This window comes from Moschus berezovskii, chromosome 23 (genome assembly GCF_049115385.1).
Source record: "Moschus berezovskii isolate FMDL1 chromosome 23, NW_MosBer_1.0, whole genome shotgun sequence".
Classification (NCBI taxonomy): Eukaryota; Metazoa; Chordata; class Mammalia; order Artiodactyla; family Moschidae; genus Moschus; species Moschus berezovskii.
Window position 1 is genome coordinate 41,571,664 of NC_142482.1, and position 21,726 is coordinate 41,593,389.

The 21,726-nt window shown below is 43.7% G+C and overlaps 1 protein-coding gene and 1 long non-coding RNA gene across 3 annotated transcripts in view; one reads left to right on the top strand and one right to left on the bottom strand.

Moving 5' to 3' along the window:
* LOC148774167 (uncharacterized) overlaps positions 1-12,642 on the top strand; it is a 20,506-nt gene extending 7,864 nt beyond the window's left edge. Inside the window, exon 3 of the long non-coding RNA XR_016036109.1 lies at positions 11,392-12,642. This is a non-coding gene — a long non-coding RNA (uncharacterized LOC148774167). The remainder of the gene's footprint in view (positions 1-11,391) is intronic.
* Positions 10,067-21,642, bottom strand: ZSCAN16 (zinc finger and SCAN domain containing 16). 2 transcript variants are annotated; one of them, XM_088831468.1, is made up of 4 exons: positions 17,500-21,642; positions 16,239-16,660; positions 14,613-14,751; positions 10,067-10,723 (listed from the first exon to the last, which is right to left on the bottom strand). In XM_088831468.1, exons 2-4 carry the CDS (start codon positions 16,623-16,625, stop codon positions 10,203-10,205), a joined length of 1,047 nt encoding a protein of 348 aa, XP_088687594.1. In that variant the 5' UTR covers positions 16,626-16,660; positions 17,500-21,642; the 3' UTR covers positions 10,067-10,202. The 2 variants fall into 2 exon arrangements, with proteins under 2 accessions (XP_088687594.1, XP_055263132.2); XM_055407157.2 differs by having other exon boundaries at positions 16,239-16,705.
* Positions 21,643-21,726: the final 84 nt, after the last annotated feature.

The window sequence follows — 21,726 nt, forward strand, 5'->3', positions numbered from 1 at the left end:
GTCAGGACAGAGCAGGGACCTGGGAGACAAGAAAAAACCACGGGTAGACAGAGACCAATGTGTATACTGCAAAGAGAGAGGACATTGGGTTAAAGACTGCCCAAAGAAGACTCAATCACAGGGGCCCAGGAAAAAGCCCATCTCTGTTTTGTCTCTAGAAGATGAAGACTAGAGGCGTCAGGGCCAGGAGCCCCCCCCCCCTGAGCCCCGGATAACCCTAGATGTGGGGGGCCAACCAGTAACCTTTCTGGTTGACACGGGAGCCCAACATTCGGTTTTAACAGAGGCTGAGGGACCCCTGAGTTCTAAAACTTCGTGGGTCCAAGGGGCAACAGGAGGCAAACTGTACCGACGGACGACCGAGCGGAAGGTCCACCTGAGTACTGGGCAGGTAACACATTCCTTTCTGCTGGTTCCGGATTGTCCCTACCCCCTCCTCGGAAGAGACCTCCTCTCAAAGGTAGGGGCCCAGATCCACTTCCAGCAGGAGAAGTCCACCGTTACCGGGAAAAAGGGACAACCCCTCCAAGTCCTGACGCTACGCCTTGAAGATGAACATCGGCTCCATGACAACCTCTCGGTGCCCCCACAACCCTTGAGCCCCAGTTGGCTCTCTTGTTATCCCGGAGCATGGGCAGAGACAGCCGGAATGGGGCTAGCTATCAGACAGGCTCCTCTGATTATAACTCTGAAACCTTCTGCTACTCCCGTATCGATCCGGCAGTACCCCATGAGCCGAGAAGCCAAGGAGGGTATACGGCCACAGATAGTAAGACTGTTACAACTGGGTATCCTGGTGCCTTGTCAGTCACCATGGAACACCCCCCTCCTACCAGTAAAAAAACCCGGCATGGGTGATTACTGGCCAGTCCAAGATTTACGAGAGGTCAACAAAAGAACAGAAGATATTCACCCCACGGTGCCCAACCCTTACAACTTGCTCAGTACCCTGCCCCCAAGTCATACCTGGTATACAGTGCTGGATCTAAAAGATGCCTTCTTCTGCCTGAGGTTAAGCCCCCAAAGCCAGTCCATTTTTGCCTTTGAATGGAAAGACCCCGAGGCGGGGATCTCAAGGAAACTCACGTGGACAAGACTGCCGCAGGGGTTCAAAAATTCCCCCACCTTGTTCGACGAGGCCCTGCACCATGACCTGGCTGACTTCCGGATGGACCATCCTGATCTTGTCCTTCTACAATACGTAGATTATCTGCTCCTGGCCAGCAGAACCAAACAAGACTGTATAACAGGTACAGGGGCCCTGCTTCAGAGGTTGGGAGAGCTGGGGTACTGAGCTTCTGCTAAAAAGGCCCAGATATCCCAACAGAGGGTGACCTATCTGGGGTACCTCCTGGAGGGAGGCCAGAGGTGGCTGAGTGAGGGCTGGAAAAAGGCCATGGCTTTGATCCCGGCACCCACCAATGCCAGAGGGCTACGAGAATTCCTCGGGAGTGCTGGGTTCTGCTGCCTTTGGATACCGGGGTTTGCGGAATTGGCGGCTCCTTTATATCCCCTCACCAAGGCAAATGTGCCCTACCACTGGGGAGAAAAACAACAGCTGGCATTTGACCAAATAAAAAGGGCCCTCCTGACTGCTCCCGCCCTGAGCCTCCCGGATGTGACTAAGCCTTTCACCCTCTATGTCGATGAGCGAGAGGGAATAGCTAAGGGGGTTCTGACTCAAACCCTTGGGCCATGGAAAAGACCTGTGGCTTATTTCTCAAAAAAACTGGACAATGTGGCGTCGGGATGGCCCCCATGCCTCCGCATGATAGCCGCGGTGGCGATTCTAGTAAAAGACTCCGACAAATTGACTCTTGGCCAGCCCCTCACGGTGGTGGCTCCTCAAGCTGTAGAGACTGTTATCCGCCAGCCCCCTGACCGATGGCTCTCTAACGCCCGAGTCACCCGTTACCAGACCATGCTCCTAAACCCTGAACGAGTGCGGTTTGGGACATCTGCCTCCCTAAACCCAGCCACTCTGCTTCCCGATTCCGATTCCCCGTCCCCGGTCACACATGATTGTCACCAGATCCTCGCAGAGGTCCACGGCACCCGGGAAGACCTAAAAGACCAGCCCTTGCCGGATGCAGAGATGACTTGGTATATCGACGGCAGCAGTTTCCTGCAAGACGGTGAACGGAAAGCTGGGGCAGCAGTGGTAGATGGAAAAGCTACCATCTGGGCTAGTGCCCTAAGCCTGGGGACCTCCGCTCAGAGGGCAGAACTCATAGCCTTAACCCAAGCCCTAAAGAGGGCTCAAGGAAAAAAAGTCAACATCTACACCGACAGTAGGTATGCCTTTGCCACCGCCCACGTCCATGGGGAAATATACCGGAGAAGGGGCCTCCTCACCTCAGCTGGCAAAGACATCAAAAACAAACCAGAGATACTGGACCTCCTCCAGGCCCTCTTCCTGCCAAAAAAACTGAGTATTATCCACTGCCCCGGACACCAACGGGGAGATGACCCCGTAGCAAAATGAAACTGGATGGCTGATAGGGTTGCCCGCACAGCCGCGCTGGGCCCACAAGTTCTTCCCTTAAAAGTACCTGAGACTACCCAGATGCCAGAGCAGTTTCCCCTCGAGTATTCGGATGACGACCTGCAAACCATCCAGCAATTGGGGGCCAAATACGATGAGCAAATGAAGGTCTGGAAACTTCAAAAAAGGACGGTCCTACCCCAACGGCATGCAAAAGAACTGGTGACTCGACTCCACCAGTGGACCCACCTCGGACAAAAAAATTAAAAACATTGCTTCAGACACAAGATCAGACTTACTACATTCCTAGACTCAACTCCTTGATCCAGCAAGTAACCGAAGCCTGCGTCCCTTGTGCTAAGGTAAACGCCAAGCACCTTAAGATGCCAGAAGGGACCTGAATAAGGGGAGAACGCCCCGGGACTAATTGGGAAATAGATTTCACCGAAATCAAACCAGGCAAGTACAATAACAGATACCTCCTAGTGTTCGTCGACACCTTTTCAGGATGGATGGAAGCCTTCCCTACCAGACAAGAGACCACCCAGGTGGTCATCAAAAAGATCCTGGAAGACATCTTTCCCCGGTTCGGCTTGCCCAAGGTAATAGGGTCAGATAATGGCCCGGCCTTTGTCTCCCAGGTAAGTCAGTTGGTGGCCAAGGCACTGGGGATAAATTGGAAATTACATTGTGCTTACAGGTCCCAGAGCTCAGGACAGGTAGAACGGATGAATAGGACACTTAAAGAGACCTTGACTAAATTAGCTCTGGAGACTGGCACTAGAGACTGGGTCCAACTCCTCCCCATGGCTCTGTTCCGGGTCCGGAATATTCCGGCCCGGCATGGATTGACCCCCTTCGAGATCCTCTATGGTAGCCCTCCCCCCATAACAACCTTGCTAGAACCCGCTATTGACTCCCTGGCCAATACTCCCAGTTTGCAGGACCGGATAAAAGCGCTCCAGATCATCCAGCGCCAAGTCTGGAGGCCCCTTGCTGAGGGTTATCGCCCCGGGGACACCACTGTCCCCCATCAGTTGCAGACCGGAGACTCTGTCTACGTCTGGAGACACCAGTCCAAAACCCTCGAACCCCGCTGGAAGGGACCCTTCACTGTGCTCCTGACTACCCCAACGGCCCTGAAGGTAGATGGCATCGCTGCTTGGATCCACTCCTCGCACGTTAAGCGTGCCCCGCCATCGAGCTCCGCCGACATCAGCCAGGACAGCCCGGACGGACCGCCTCGATGGAAGCTCCTGCGCTCTCAAAATCCACTCAAGATAAGACTCTCAAAGATTACATAGCTGTAATCCTTATAATCTTGGGTTCCCTGTCTCCTGCATCCCCTACTAACCCCCATGCCCCAAAACAACTAACCTGGCAGGTGCTGACATCCGGAGGTGATGTGATCTGATCAACGACCAAAACTGCCCCCGTGGGGACTTGGTGGCCCAACCTATATCCTGACCTATGTAAGCTGGCCCTGGGGGCCCCCCACCCCTGGGACCTAGAAGGATACTTTGACACTTCCAAGGCGCCCCAAAAGGAGAGCCCCCTCGGGCGGCTGGGACTAGACCCATGGGGAGGGTGCGGAACGCCTGATAGAAGAGCCATGTTAAGCACTCTCCCTTTCTACGTTTGCCCTGGATACCACAGGGATCGCAGGCTAAATCCCCAATGCGGAGGAGGAGAATATCTCTATTGTAAGAGCTGGGGGTGCGAGACTACTGGGGACACATATTGGGACCCTTCCTCCACTTGGGACTATATTACTGTCAGGGCAAATTACACTCATCCACCCTTCAAAGATTGGAAGACCCTTAGCCACGGGTCATGCACAAATTGGTGTCATCCCCTATGGGTGTCATTTACAGAGAAAGGAAAAAAGGCCACCAGGTGGTGGGGCGCTGGGTATTCATGGGGGCTCAGGCTATACAAAGAACGATCAGACGACGGCCTTGTCTTCAAAGTCAGACTAAAAATAGAAACCCCAGCCTCCACCGCTGTCGGGCCCAACACCGTCCTGGGAGACCAAAAAAGCTCTCCCCAGACCAACGTCCCCAGCCCTAACTATACCAAATGCCACCCTGAGTAACCATAGCCCCCCTCCCCATTCCACGACCCCTGTAACTCCCCATTCTCCGCCCAGTGTCGGGCAACGGTTGTTCAACCTCATCACGGGAGCTTACCAGGCTCTCAATCAGACCAACCCTGGGGTAACTGAATCCTGTTGGCTTTGCTTAGCTTCAAGTCCCCCATACTATGAAGGCATCGCCACCACAGGAACCTACAATAGTGCTGCGGACACCCAGGCTTGTCTGGCAGATTCACGTCCCCAACTGACCCTCACTGAAGTCTCAGGACAAGGGACATGTATAGGAAATCCTCCCCCCAAATACCAGGGGCTCTGTAACATCACGGCAGGCCCGATAAGTTCCTCCTCCTACCTTGTGCCCCCGCCCGGGATGTGGTGGGCTTGTAACAAAGGCCTCACCCCCTGTATATCAGCCCAGGTCTTAAACCAGTCAAATGATTTCTGTGTCATGGTACAGATTATGCCCCGCATATTCTACCACCCTACCGGGACTCTAGAAAACCAATATGACAGCCATCCATCCCGTCTCCGACGCGAGCCTGTCTCCTTGACCCTTGCTGTAATGTTGGGACTGGGAATCGCGGCTGGGGTAGGTACCGGGGCCACTGCCCTGGTGCAGGGTTCGCAGCGCTACTTACAGCTTCAGGCCGCTGTGGATGAAGACCTCCGGACCCTGGAACAGTCCGTCTCTAAACTAGAACAGTCCCTCACCTCACTTTCCGAGGTAGTTCTCCAAAACAGAAGAGGTTTAGACCTTCTATTCCTAAAAGAAGGAGGACTATGCGCAGCCCTGGGAGAAGAATGCTGCTTTTATGCCGACCACTCCGAGGTAGTGAGAGACTCCCTAGCCAAACTTAGAAGCAGGCTTGACAAGCGACAGAGGGAGAGAGAGGCCCAACAGAATTGGTTCGAAGGCTGGTTTAACCGGTCCCCCTGGATGACCACGTTGATTTCCACCATTCTGGGCCCCTTGGTTATCCTGTTACTATTACTAACCTTTGGTCCCTGCATCCTTAACCGATTGTTAGGGTTCATTCGCGACAGATTGTCCATTACCCAGGCCCTGGTACTGACCCAGCAGTACCAGGCCCTGCAGGCCACAGAATCAGAAATCCCCTGAGATTTTAAGGTTAAAATCTGTCCACACCAAGAGGAGGGAATGAAACACCCCCTGTGAAAACATTAACCCAAAGAAAGGCCCACACCCAGGTGTTACTGGTAATTGAGCAACCGAAAAACCGCCTTGCGAGGAAGAAAAACAGCCCCACCCCGGAGGCCCACATTTCTCAAGAAAAAGTCCCTGAGCTAAGTTCCCTAACCTTTAAACGAACCAATCATGTACCAACCCGTGTGATACGCTAACTATGCGGTTTTTGGCTTTAAAAACTGTAACTGCTGCTGAGGGTCCTCTGCTCACTTCAGGTACAGAGGGCCCGTTTGCGCAAACGCTTAATAAATCCTCTTGCTGATTGCAATGTCGGGGTAGTGCTTGGGTCCCAGGGTCGCCCACCCAGACGTTGGTCCGTGCTAAGGCCGGCCCAACACTGTAATTCCTACTTTTTGAGGTAGACACCATGTTACCACTGTTTTACAGATGGGGGATACGAGGCATAGAAAATGGATATGCCAAGGTCATATAATCAGAAACAGGAAAAGCAAGGATTCATACCCAGGCAGTCTTCTCTTAACCTCTTTCCTACTGCCTTTCATTGATAACCCGATTTTACCAGTTTAGGAAATGTGCAATTCAGAAGAAAGTTTGTACTGAGACATGTTATTATAGCGGTGTTCTGAATCAGGTTTGTTGGCAATTTCTGTCTAGACAAAACTTAACAAAGGGTGCCTTCCACAGAGAGTTTTAAGGAGAAAAGTATACAGATTTTCATTTCACAAATTAATTAGGCCCCCACACAATTTCAGAGTCCCTTTTCCTGTTCCATTTCTCTCTAGATTCTTCTCTGTTCTTATTTTGTTTCTACTGTTAAATCATTTGAAATTGCTGATATTTGACTGTACAAAAATGGAATTTCAAATGTTTAACCCAGTATTTAAACATCTTTTTGTGTAAGAATTTAGGGGGTCTATACCATTCTTTTCTTTTAGCAAATTGTTCTGGCTTTATCTCCAAAATATACCTTGAATCTGTTTATTTCTCTTCTTGTCCACTTTGGTCGGTGCCACTGCCTTCTCTCATCTGGGTTACTGCAGTAGGCTCTTAACTGGTTTTCTTACTTCTGCTCTTTTCTCACTCTTGGTTCCCTAAGGGGCCTTGGGTTTTTTAAAAAGACAAATCATGTCCTTCCCTTCCAGTGGTGCCCCATGCTTAGAATACATATCCCTGGCTCACATCTTTAGGCTAACTTTATACCATATTTTCTTTAATCCAGTGCTTTAGACCCAATGACTTTCTTTCATTTCCTGTAAACACATCAGATTCATTCCTACCATACAGGCTGTATTAGTTATTCCCTTTGCCTGGCATGGTCTTCTGCAGAACTTCCCAAGGTTGGACATTTATATTTCAGTTAAAATGTCAGCTCTCCAGAAAAGCCTTTTCTGATTACTTGAAGTAGTCAGTCACTCTGTTTCAATTCATTGTTTATATTCCACATACTGTTAATCCTCTTTGATATGTCTTGTCTCCCTTTACTGTAATGTAGGCTTATATAAGTAGGGATCTTATCTTGCTATAGCCTCAATACCTAGAAGAGAGGGTTGGAACACAGCATGCACTAAGCAAATACTTATTGGATTAATGAATAAAAAGAAATAGGTATAAAGTCTTTGGCACAGCAGAACTTGGCTGTACAGAATTGAGGTGGTTTGGAACATAGTGAATGGGACCTGCCCTGAGAATGAGATCTTGATCAGTGTTGTCCAATAAATAGAATGTAATGTGATCCACCTATGTAATTTTAAGTTTTCTAGTAGCCACATTAAAAATGTAAAAAGATGAAATTAATTTTAATATATTTTATTTAAACCAGTATATCCAAAATATTATTTTAAAATCTAAACTTATAAATGAAAATTAATACCTTTTTTCATACTAAGTCTTTGAAAGCCAGTGTTTACATTTATTACACATCTCAATTGTTATTAAATTTTCATTGGAAGTACTTGATCTATATTGAGATTGCATAAAATTCAGTGGAAAAAATAGATTCCTATACCCAAATTACTCTAAACATACTTAAAGGTTTTCCAATAACTGAATTGAGTATCAGTTTTTAAGTTTAAAGTATAAAATTTAGTTCCTCAGTTGCATAGCCATATTTCAAGTGCTAAATAGCCACATATACCTAGTGGCTAATGTACTGGACAGCACAGATAGTTAAAGGATAAAATGTTCATTGTTGGGTCAAAAGGGGCAAAGGAGAGGGTAGTATCATAGGTATGGTAGAGGGAAGAAAGTATAGAAAAATGCAATTGTAAGCTCTTTATATAGGTCACATTTGAGGACAGATTCCTCTGGTGCTCAAAACTAAGTGAGGTATGGCTTCCTAAAGCAGACTACTTTAGCACGTGTGCTGCATAGATTTTAGCTATTCTGGGAATCATTTTGTGGGGTAGTAAAATGGTCTGGCAGTGCTGGTCATATATATTTTTAAGTTGAATCTTATATGAGTGGAACAGTCATGGAAATCAGATTATTTTCCTATACAGCAGTGATTCTTCACTAGGCTGGTGGGGTAGGGGACAGATTTTGCCTTTCAGGGAATATTTGCATCTCTTAAGAAATTTTTGCTTGTCACAAGTTGGGGCTGCTGGTGGCCTCTAGGGGTAGAGGCCAGGGAAACTGCTAAACATCCCACAGTGCAGAGACAAATCCACAAGGAATCGTATGGGTGAAAATGTCAGTAAAATAAGGTTGAGAAACTGTGCTCTAGAGGATTTGAGTAAGAAAGACTGAGAGATCTATTCTTTTAGAACCTTAATCTCTCTTGTGATATTACTAAGGGGAGAACAGGTTGTTTTGAAGCATTTCAAAGTTTCTAGTAGGTTTTCACTGTTGATGGACTTTTTGGTTAGACTATAGAGAAATAATTTCATGCTCAGGATGAGACTGCAGACTCAATAAAGATAACATAAATAACATGTGCGTGTATGACTCAATGACCTTGGGATAAGCTGATCTGTTCACCTTTGCATGGCTTGTGACATGTGCCCCACTGTTTCAAATATAATTGATGTCATTATTAGAATTGTCACCCTTTTCTCTTCCCCATCACCATCTCTTATCTTTGTTCCTTTCCCTATACCCTTATTCTTTTTATCATTCTCTTTTCATTCCATCCCTTTCTGTTCTAACTTGTTTCCACTCTCTTCACCAATGCCTGTGCATACCTCTGACACCCCCTCCTCCCCAACCGTCAACCATTTCTTCCCTTCATAGCTATTGGTTCACCATTCAAAATCACCAGTATAACCACCACCCCCACCTGTGTCTGAAATAACTGTCCCCATACTCCCTTCAGGTGCTCTTAACTGTCACTGTTCTGCTAGTTCATGAAAACTACAAGTTCTTGCCCCCCTCCAAAAATGATGGGAGAAGTGATGCCTGTTTCACAACAATTTGAGAAACTGCTTTCCATGTTTAGGGTTCTTTTAGAGCAGGTGCCATCATTCCAGGATGGCTCTCTGCTAGGACCCAGTGATTCTGGATTACAGTGTCTAACGTATAACATCTTCATTTCCAGAAACTGTGGCTGTGACTGAACTCAGAGCTCTTCTTTCCAACTGGTTTCAGTCTCATCAATTTTTTGTGGGTTTCTGGAGAAGACTCTTGAGAGTCCCTTGGACTGTAAGGAGATCCAACCAGTCCATTCTAGAGGAGATCAATCCTGGGTGTTCACTGGAAGGACTGATGCTAAAGCTGAAACTCCAATACTTTGGCCACCTCATGCGACGAGTTGACTCTCTGGAAAAGACTGATGCTGGGAGGGATTGGGGGCGGGAGGAGACGGAGACGACAGAGAATGAGATGGCTGGATGGCATCACCGACTCGATGGACATGAGTTTGAGTGAACTCCGGGAGTTGGTGATGGACAGGGAGGCCTGGCGTGCTGTGATTCATGGGGTCGCAAAGAGTTGGACACGACTGAGCGACTGAACTGAACTGAGCTGAACAGACTTACTAGAGCACTGACTAATCCTTCATAGTACTAACAACTACTTAGATCTCCTTTAACGTCATGCCTCCTTTGCCTTATGGCGCAGTTATTCCAGGTCCCACTGGACTTTCTTTTACTGCCACTCTCACTCCAGGCTGTCTCCGCTCTGAAATCGTTCACCTCCCTGACTCTTATCCTTGCCCTCTGGTCAAGATCAGATGGTAGACACTGTGGTAACAATCTGGAATCAACATCAGACTGAAAAAGGGTAGCATGGTCTCAATGCTCCAAACTACTTTTCATGTTAAGACTTAGAGGGTGTACTGCTCTAAGACTAATTTAGAAATAAAAGGAAATTTTACTCAGGTAGATTCTTTGGTGCCAGAGAAATTTTTAATGATGAATGAAGCTTTGCCTACATTTAGGATACTCAAGGTCTCCAAGGTAGATTTCTCTGATAACTCATTTGGCCTGAGTGGCTGAAGAGCTTTTGTTACTTACACCATATTAGTAGAGCTTATTTGCCGTATGAATTCTCTGATGTCTAATAAGGGCTGAACTTACACGGAAGGGCCGCCCACACGCCTCACATTCATAGGGTTTTTCACCTGTGTGGATTCTCTGGTGCTGAATGAGACCCGTGCGCCCACTGAAATCTTTCCCACAGTCGGTACACTTATAGGGTTTCACCCCCGTGTGCACTCTGTGATGTCCAATGAGATGTGAGCGCTGAATGAAAGATTTTCCACATTCATCACATTTATAGGGCTTTTCTCCAGTGTGCGTTCGCCTGTGTTTACTAAGGTCTGAGCTATGACGGAAACTTTTTCCACAGTCATCACATTGATAGCATCTTCTTTTCCTCTGTTGCCACTCAAAAATGCCCTCACTTTCAAAAGCATCTCTAGATTGAGGATACTGAAGAATATCTTTGTTAAGTCTGTCATTTATCTTCCCAAGGAATTTCATGTCTTTGGATTTATCTTCCTTCTGGGACAACTTTTCAGTTTTAGTCTTGGTTTCATCACCTGTAAAAAACGTACAGTATATAAATAGGTCCTATTCTAGGTTTGAGAAGCAAGAAACCCATGGAATAAAGAACATGTAAATGTTAAAAATATGTTATAAAAATGAAAAATCACATAGAACGCACAAATCAGATAACTGGCGCCATCCAAACATATACTGGCAATATAGGGAAGAAATTTACAAAGAGGCCACTAAGGATGACATCAGAATTATTATTTGGGAATAAATTAGGAGGAGAAGAAAAAGCAAAAATGTGGACAAGGCAATCATGTACAAATGCAGAGTGGTAAATGGGAACTCCAGATATGCCAAAGATAATTAAGAAGGATAAACAGAGAGATTAGAAAACAAAGAAGGCGAGGGAGGTATTTTGGGAGAAATTTAAGGGGTCCGAAACATAGGTAGTAAGTGGGAGTAAAACCAAGTAAAAGTGATTGGAGAGGGTAATGGGATGGGGGATTTGAGCGGAATGTACTGAGTAGGAACCATCGAGGGAGAGAAGTGTGTACAAATAATAGCTAAAAGCAGAGAGAAAACATGCAGGTCAGGATAAACAGGGAGGAAGATAAGCAGGAAGTGACAGTAGATGGTCTGGCATATGTTCTGGGTTGAATCCTTTCTTCTGAAACTGATGTCCTCACTATCATCTTTTTTGTTTAAATCCTAGCTTGGTGGTTCTCAAACTTTATTGTGCATCAGAATCATCTGGATGTCTTAAAACAGATGGCTGGACTCCCTACCAGGGCTTCTGATCTGATAAGGCTGGAGTGCAGCCCAGGAATTTGCACTTCTTGGTATGATAGATACTTTGAGACCACACTTTGAGAGCCACTGACCTACCTATTATTCAAGGTCCATCTCAAATGCTGTCTCCCCCAGGAAGTCTTCCCTAACCTCCTAAATTGGATATGCTCTTTTCGCTCCTCCTGATCCCATATCCTCAACCCCAAGCTTAGCATGGAACTTGACACACAGTAAGTACTCAATAAATTTTATAAGGAAGTAGGTGTTTTAATGATTTGGAGGGGGTAATCCTATGAGGTCTAATGTTGGATGTCACCTGTTTGGTTATGCTGAAACCTCCATCTCAACAGGTCTAGGAATCCGAACTGTGCAACAATCATTTAATCACATGGTTTTCAGTGGTTCACTCGGCATGATGGGAGAAACAGCAAAAGCTACCAGAACATTTCAGTGCCTGGGCTGGGTATGGAAAACACTGGCTCTGGAATGAGTGAACTCCACTTTTCACTGTCATCACAATGTCCTCTTGCTACCAAATCTTCCTCAAATTTTACCTTCCTCCTTACAATATATATATTTTAATCAGGCAATAGATTTTTTTAAAAAAAGGTTTGGTTATTTGCTCTAAAATGATACTGTTTTGGAATCTAAATACCATTTTATCTCTGGCTAGAATTACAAGGACTGGATTAGAGCCAGAAGGTCAAGATTTCAGTCCTGGCTCTACTGATAACTGTTTAAATGTTGGCAGATCATAACCATTTGGTTCCATATCACCTCTGTACCCTCCTCCTTACCTACTGTTTGATCAGATGAGGAAATGTATGATAAAGCATGTGAAAAATTATAATGTGTGGCAGAAGTACTGCTAAGTTAGTAGGTTAATGATCATTAAGCAAATCATGGAAGTTAGAGATACCACAATACCATTAAGAAAGTGTTTTCAAACATCAACACCTTGGCTCAGCTGCTGCTTTTACATACTGGAGGCACTGACAGTTGGTTTTTGGTGGCTTACTGATGAAGGTGAGTATTTTTTTTTAAAGAACACAAAGAGTTGGTACTTGTGGTCAGTTACCACCTTCAGAGGAATCTTTAGGATGAGTCTCTCTCCCACGACTTCAAGAAAAGTCTGGAGAAAATCCCTCACCAGGACTTCAAAAGAATTTAAAAATATATATATATAAGGTTAGTAATTCAAATTGTAACCCTCTCCATTACATCTGCAATTGAACAATGTAAAGAAAATTGTATGGAAACTGTTAAATGTGAACTTTTCTCATCTCAGGGGCCTGCAGTTTACTTGGCCAACTGGAGTTTCAGGACTCTGTTGATGTATCTTTTCCAACTGCCAGCTAATCCCACCCAGGCTAATATGATATTAGGAGATCCTGTTTCAGAACTGACAAGATTAGGATTATTTCATTTTTGAATCTTCTGCCAGGGCTATTCTTCCAATTTTATTTTGGCACATCCATGAATTGCCTTATCATTCCAGATGCGCCCAGTCCTGCTGGTCACTGGGATGAGGATATGTCCATAAAAACCATCTGATTACCATATGTACAACTTGCTTGACAGTCTAGAGGGAAAGGACAAGGTTAAATGCTGAGTGAAATGAAACAGGAACAAAGTTAGGGAGGCTATCACTTACTGCTCCCAGAGAGTCAGTGTTGTGGGTTAATAGCATATCCAAAACGTTTCCTTTGAAATACCTGACAATGTGTTAGAAAGAACTGCAAGACACTCAGTTCTCCAAGTTCTCTCATATGTGAAGATAATTCTGTATTAAATGACCTCAGTTATAATTCCAAGTTATGTTTACAGAGATGAGTTCCATTACCCTAGCCAATAGATAATATTCATAATCTTGCTGATATGGATAGAATGAAATTTTTAAAACAAGATCCTGCATAAAAAAGTCTATTTAATAATAAATTTATTTTAAAACACACTGGCTTTATTGGGTTATTATCATGATGATTTTAAAATATTGTTCTGGACAAGTAGGCAGGAGCCCTAGCTCTCCCTCTAACTTGTATGGAAACCTGGAAAAGTCACAGCCACTGTGGGTATATCTGTTCAACTGTAAAATGAAATTTGGACCAGATATTATATTATTTTAATAAAGTTGAGAGGCATTTCTTCAAGTGTATTTGTTGTGATTTCTACAGGGTGTGTGTGTGTGTGTGTGTGTGTGTGTGTGTGTGTGGTAGTTGTTTTGTTTTTTCCTTGTCTGTTTTTTGGTGAGGAGCCTGGTTGGGGGGTACATAGATTAAAAAAGTTGCCAGGGTGGTACTTTAGAAAAAAGTCATATTCACACTGTTCAATGCAGACAAAATTGACTTCCCTAAGAATCCACAGGCCTCACAGGATAGCTAGATTTCATGAGGCATCTTTCAGTAGGTTTGACTCTGTGTGACCCCATAGACGGAAGCCCACCAGGCTCCCCCGTCCCTGGGATTCTCCAGGCAAGAACACTGGAGTGGGTTGCCATTTCCTTCTCCAGTAGGTTAGAATTAGAAAATAACAATTCATATTTTAACTGCATAGTATTCCCTTGAAATGTTATTTTGATAGCAGCACATACGTAAACCTCTACAATTTTAGGGATAAGAAGTGTGTATTTTTCTGGACTTACACTAATGAGAAGCAGAGTGAAACTGTCCAGATGTATTTTTACATAAAAACATAAGGAAAGACCATCTAGAATTTAAAGTTTTGCACAGACAAGCCATTAATCACAATAACCTCTGTGTTCTGCACAATAGAATTTAGCATGCTGACATGTTAATTATTATTGTGCACTATTTTATAAGTGCATGTCCTGTCGTCTCCTAAAGGTGAGGAAAGAAACATTATATGGCTTCTCACAGAACATAAGTGAAGATTCCACAGTTAAGCTTACTAAAACTTATTAAAATGGTCTATATCTTTCAGCTTCTACCTCCTGAAACTCCTGCCCATAAGACTCATTAAAAAATAGCACCTAAGTCTAATGATAAGGTCAAGGGAGGAAGGGAGATAAAATCTTCCACAGTGAAGTGAAGGACAGGCAGAAAAACTTAAAAAGGAGAAGAAAATGAGGATCTCTAATCCAAGGAACCAGCTCTTCCTTCATATACACAAACGCGTACACCTTACCATTCCTTTGGGCCTCCCCAGATTTCTGCTTCTGCCAGGTCTTCTTGGGATGAAGCTGGCTAGTCAATGACTCATGTGGCCTTCTCAAGGGGGCCAACTTGTCCAAAAGTGCGTCCTGTCTTTCTGAATTGCCTGGAACCTGGGAAAAATGAAGTATGTTTGGGTGTGTAAGGTAGATTTTGTGAAAGAACAGAAAGAACTTCAGAGCAAGATCAGAAGAAGCATGTGCCAGGAACCAGGGCCACAGAAAAGAGGACAAATTATCATTCAACTGCAAATGGCAATAATGACTAAAAACGAAGAGACAGAGGCTAATCTACACTTCAGGACACTGGAGAATAAAATTCAGTGTCTCTAACAGTGATCTGCAGAGGCCCAGAATCATAGTTTTGGGACTTGAGATATCTTAAATATCATCGAACTCAACTTCCATCAAGTGGAGGCATTTCATCTATAACTAGGAGAAGGAAATGGCAACCCACTCCAGTACTCTTGCCTGGAAAATCCCATGGACGGAGGAGCCTGGTAGGCTACAATCCATGGGGTCATGAAGAGTTGGACATGACTGAGGGACTTCACTTTCACTTTTCACTCTCATGTATTGGAGAAGGAAATGGCAACCCACTCCAGTGTTCTTGCATGGAGAATCCCAGGGAGAGAGGAGCCTGGTGGGCTGCTGTCTATGGGGTTGCACAGGGTCAGACGTGACTGAAGTGACTTAGCAGCAGCAGCAGCTTCTATAACTGTGGCCCAATATGATAGCCACTAGTCAAATGTGGCTACTGAGCACCTGAAATATAGCTAATACAAATTGAGATATGTAAAATACACACCAAATTTTGAAAACTGAAAAAAAAGAATGTAAAATACCTCATGTTTAATATTGATTGCATGATTACATATTTTGGGTAAATATATTTCACAAATGTGGCTACTAAAAATTTAAATTACATATATGGCTCACATTATATTTAATTACCATATATTAAATGTATATTATAGGTATTAAATGTGAATGGGTCACAATTAGACAGTGCTGTTCTGCAATATCCTTGTTATCTATTTGAACCCCTCCTTGAAGGGGAGTTTTTTATTACAAGGTAGCCTGTTTTATGTATGTGCTGTGCTTAGTCGCTCAGTAGTGTACCATTCTTTGCTACCCCGTGGACTGTAGCCCACCAGGCATCTCTGTCCATGGGGATTCTCCAGGCACGAATACTGGAGTGGGTTGCCATGCCATCCTCCAGGGAATCTTCCCAACTCAGGGACTGAACCCAGGTCTCCCGCATTGCAAGCGGATTTTTTACCATCTGAGCCACAAGGGAAGCATTTTGTGTATAGGTAACCATGAATGTTAGAAAATTCTTTGTTTTCCTCTGACACCTATTTGCATTCCTATAGCTTCTCACTGATCTTAGCCTTCCAAACTGACATAGAATCGGCCTAGTGTCTCTTTTTACTCAGTCACACTTCAGTTATTTGACACGGGCAGTGTCAGTCCCTAAGCCTTGTCCTTCTCTAGGGTAACCTATTAAAATATTTTCAGGTATTCTTGCATATCCCTTTTGCTTTGGCTGGGTGCATATACCCTGAAAACTCACAGCCAAATGACCACCGCCTTCCCACCTGCTTTCGAGGTTCATCAAGCTCTCTCTCCAGATCCTCCAGCACAGTCACCGCCTCCTCTCCAGTTTCTGGATGGTGTGCCTGCACCCAGGCTTGCAGGTCCCTGGGGAGAATGCTCAGGAATTGTTCAAGCACCAGCAGGTCTAAAATCTGCTCTTTTGTGTGGCATTCTGGCCTCAGCCACTGGCGGCAAAGGTCCCAGAGCTGGGAAAGAGCTTCACGGGGTCCAGGTGCGTCCTGATAGCAGAGCTTCCTGAAGTGCTGCCTGAAGAGTTCCCTTCTGTGAGGACTGGACTTTTGTGAGATGGAGTCCTGTCCCCTGTAATGGTCTTCTGCTTTAACTATTAGAAGTCCTTTTTGTTCTTCAAGTTCCAGAAATGTGGTCATTCTCAGCTGTTTTTCAGATTAATCTCTATCTGGGACTGAGTCAAGGGGAATCTCTTAGAATCTTGTCTCAGAAAAAAAACCTATTGCCATAGAGAAATGACAAAAACTGCTGTGAACACAAACACTAATACAAGAAAGCTACCAGAACTGAGTAAACAATCTGATATATGTGTGTTAGTTGCTCAGTCATGTCTGACTCTTTTCGACGCCATGGACTGTAGCCCACCAGGCTCTTCTGTCCATGAGCTTCTCCAGGCAAGAATACTGGAGTGGGTTGCCATTACCTTCTCCAGGGGATCTTCCCTACCAAGGGATTGAACCTGGGTCTCCTGCATTGCAGGCAAATTCTTTACTGTATGAGCCACCAGAGAAGCCCAAATAGTCTGATATGAGGCTGTAAATAAGAACACTGAAGCAGGAGCATGAATTTGAATATGGGCTGTTTTGTAATTTAAAGCAAGTTACTAGATCCTCATCTGTAAGAATTCTCAGATTTCTCATAGGGTTGATGTGTAAATAAGCAGGCAAAGCCCTTGGCCTGGCAGCAAGCATTGAGTAAACGCTGAGTATTATTAACTGTTAAAAGGCTTTTTCATTCCACAACCTGAGGTGGACCGGTCCGCAGGATTCAGTGGTTGTGGGGTACATGCTCCAATTCAGGAAGAGAGTTATAAGAGTACCCTCGCAGAGCAACTCACAATCAGTGTTCCCTTTAGCTCCGTCCTCCGGGCGTGTTGGCCCTAGTACTCCCTCATAGCTCTGTTTGGAGGGGTGGGGGTGGGGCAGCCTGGAAGGGGGAGGTGTGGGGAGGGGTTGCTGCTTACCACAACTGTGCCCTGTCCCCTCCTCCACTTAGGAGCCGGGAGAGACTCACCTCACGCCTGGAGGAACAAGTGCGACAGCTAAGGTCCTTTGGGGCGGCCCGAACAAAGACTGATCGACCAATCGATGCTCCGCTGCTTTCAGCCAGGCACTTCCGGGCCGCTCTAGGAAGCCTCGCCTCGATAGTCAGTTTTAGCTCGCGGAGGACCCCACTTGTAAACGTTCGACTTATGGGTCTTTAGCGCTCGCTGAAGTTTTGCTTTTTTTTTTTTTTTACAAAAAGTTCCCTCTCAAAATTTTTGACTCAATTATTAAACAATATGAATATGTAATGCATTCACTGGGTTCAATATTTATAAAGAATTATAACCTATAGTGGAAACGAATCTGAAAAAGAATATATATAATAACGGAATCACTGCTATACACCTGAAACTAATACATTGTAAATTACACACGCGCGCGCGCGCGCGCACACATACACACACACACACACGGTATCAGTTCTGCAACTTCTTTTCTTCTTCTACTAATTGATTCTGGAATTTGTACATAAAAGACTTCTTCCATTTTGCTCTTTTAAAGAAAAATAATCACATAGGGTTCAACTATGCCATAATTTATTAATAATGACCCTGTTGATGCTTATGTAGGTTGTTTTCAATCTTTTTTCAATAAATTACTCCACACGTAACTTCTTGTGTATAAGGGTATATCCATAGTATATATTTCTAGAGCTAAGGATTTACTAGAGCGCAGAGTTGGAGCATTTGTAATTTTGTTACTGCCAAATTACTAATCTTGGATCCCACTTGGAGCATTTGTAATTTTGTTACTGCCAAATTACTAATCTTGGATCCCACTTGTGATGTTAACCTATACTTGTCAACATAATGTTACAAAATATTTTGATCTTTACCAATATAATAGGTAAGAAAGCTTAGGTGGTTTCCTTCCTTCCTTCTCTTTCTTTCACAAATATTATTCACCTACCATGCCAGGCAATGTTCTGCAAGCTGGAACTGTAGTTTAAAGCAGAACAATGCCCTTGCCTTCATGAAACTTATAATTTGGGGGGGGGGGTGGCAGAAAGGAGGGGGAGTGAGGCAGGCAATAAACAAACAAGAAAAATATATAATGTGTTAGGTGGTAGATGTTAGTACTCAGGAGAAAATAAACAAAATATGGAGTTTGGGATGAGAATGAAGTAGTAATACAATTCTAATAGGGTGGTCACCAAGGACCTCACCAGTACACTGACTTCTGAGCAAAGACTCAGGAAGATGAGCCATCAGGGGCAAAGGTGTTTCTGGCAGAGGGTTCAGTTCAGTTTAGTTCAGTTCAGTCGCTCAGTTGTGTCTGACTCTCCGCAACCCCATGAATCACAGCACGCCAGGCCTCCCTGTCCATCACCAACTCCCAGAGTTCACTCAAACTCATGTCCACAGAGTCGTTGATGCCATCCAGCCATCTCATTCTCTGTCGTCCCCTTCTCCTCCCGCCCCCAACATTTCCTAGCATCAGAGTCTTTTCCAGTGAGTCAACTCGTCGCATGAGGTGGCCACAGTATTGGAGTTTCAGCTTTAGCATCAGTCCTTCCAATGGGAGAGGGATAGAAAATGCAAAGGCTGAGAGTGAACTGTGTTTGAAATAATCTAAGAGCAGGAAGGAGATTTCTGTGTCTGGAGCTGAAGGAGCAAACGGGTGTTGGGAGTACAGAGAGAGAAATTTGATTGTCGTGGGTGAGTGCAAGAGTATTACTTTGTACTCCAAAAGGAGAAGCCATTCAGAATTTTCTGAGCAGAGTAGCATGATCAGACTTAGGCATTAAAAAGTTTTCTCTGCCTGCTGTGTTAAAGATGAACTTTTAAGTGTGAAACTATAGCTACCTTGGAGTGGGGAAGGCCTTTCTAAGTGTGGCATAAAAACCCTAAAGACATAACTGAAAAGTCACGAAGAGAAAGATAAATGGAACTGGTGATGTAAAAATTTAGAATTTTTGAATGGGAAATAAAAACAAACCTTAAATATAAGCTCAGTGTGTGTGTGCGTACATGCACACACATATATAATATGCCACCCATCTCAAAGACACAAGGCTGGTTTTCCTAATAAGCAAAGATCTCTGAAAAAGAAAAGAACATGAACAAGCCAACAGAAAAATTGGCAAAGGACATAAGTCAGCATTTTTAGAATAGTTTTTGACAGATAACAATGACTGTTAAAACATGTTCAAAATTGATACTTAAAGAATTTACATTAAAACAATGAGATTTTTAAAATCCTTAAGATTATGAAAGACAAAGATTGATAATATTCAATATTGAAAAGTATGTGGGAATAGAGGCACTATTAGTTGTATATTTTTGGAAGGCAAGAGCTGTTAAAATTAGTATGTCCATACCTCCTGATCCAGCAACTTAGCTTTGAATTATCCATATAAAATAGCTTTACAAATGTTTGAACATGTACACAAATATTTTTTATATAGGAAAACCCAAACATCTAACATTTGGGAATTTAAATTTCTACATGCCCAATCATTTTTAAAAGTAAAAACTGCTGCTGCTGCTAAGTCACTTCAGTTGTGTCCGACTCCCTCCAGGCTCCCCCGTCCCTGGGATTCTCCAAGCAAGAACACTGGAGTTGGTCGCCATTTCTTTCTCCAATGTGTGAAAGTGAAAAGTGAAAGTGAAGTCGCTCAGTCGTGTCCGACCCTTAGCGACCCCACGGACTGCAGCCTACCAGGCTGCTCCATCCATGGGATTTTCTAGGCAAGAGTACTGGAGTGGCTTGCCATTGCCTTCTCCGAAAGTAAAAACTACAAGATGCCAAAGGCATATGAGTAAACAAACCAACAGTATATGATATGATCATTTTTGTGAAATAATCATCTTAAATGTGTTCTCAATGATTATCATTTGGGATAAACTTACAGAGAACCCGCGCTTTTTTTTTTATACACTATATTTGTTTAATTTTTTAATAAAAGTCTAATGCTGGTGTAAACAGAAAAAGATAATTTTTTTAAACCTTATTTTTCACAACTTACAAGTAATTTTCCTGTTTGCAATATCTCTTTTCTCTGAAATTCTTTGCCTAACAAGTTATCCTGTAAAACAACGTAACTCCTTTAAGATGAAAATCAGGTCCAGCTTCCCTGTGCTTCTGAAGGGTAAATATAAGTATCAAGTAAACCTACGTGGAACATTTAGAAAGGGTGTAGAAATGAATTATCAAGTAAGCTTTATAAAACTTAGACAAAGGATAACCCCTGCTCTGCATAATATGTCTCGCATAGCCAATTGAGCAAACAGAAAATCTAGAAAACGCTTAAGTACTTCTGTTTCCCCTTCAGTGCATGATGGACTATTAGCATGTCCCTCCTTCCTTTTTTAATGTTTGTTCTATCAAATTCTATTACCAGGTTTTCAAACACAAACCTCACTACAGGCCATGAAGTTCCTGAGTAGCTCTGAGTATTCTTCAGATACCCCTGGCTTCAGTCACTCGTCAGCTTCAGAGAATCAACTCACCAGTCCCTTGGAGCACTGGCTGTGGTTGAGTGGTTGAACACCAAACAAAATAAGGCTTCCAACCATTGTCACGGAGATCCTGTTAAAATCCTGTCTCTGCTGTTGGCTTAGGTGTGTCCTTCCTCTACTGGGATAAAGCCTCTCTGACCTCTTTACCAAGACATAAGCAGACAGTTCGTGTATGACAAGGAGAGCTTTCCCTCTTCTCTCTCTAGTTATATCTCCCAGAAAGACTAACAAACAAAACAAAGCAAAATAAAAACCCAGAAAAAAACAACAGTTGACAACTTAAAAAAAAATCAGTACTTGGTAGATATATACACTTACTTGCTATTTAAACAGACAGAAACAAAATGAACTAAGAATTCAACTCAAGAAATCAGAAAAAGAATGAGGAAGAAACCCCCAAGGTAAAAGTTAGAGAAGAAATCAAGATAAAAGGAGAAGTAAATGAATTAGAAAATAGAAAAAGTCATGTTAATAAATAAATCTAAGACTGAAATCTTTGTAAACAAGCCCTTAAAAACAACAAACCCATGGTAAATCAAACTGAGATAAAAATTATCAGTTTCCTCATCAGATAATATCAGTATTTCCTCATCAAATAATACCAGGTGAGGAAATAAATATGCTACCGAAATTTTAAAAAATCTTAATGAAAAACCATTAGTTCCAAAATTCATTCAAGAAATTGATAAATCTATGTCAATACTAAATAACTGAAAACAAAAAAAACCCAAACA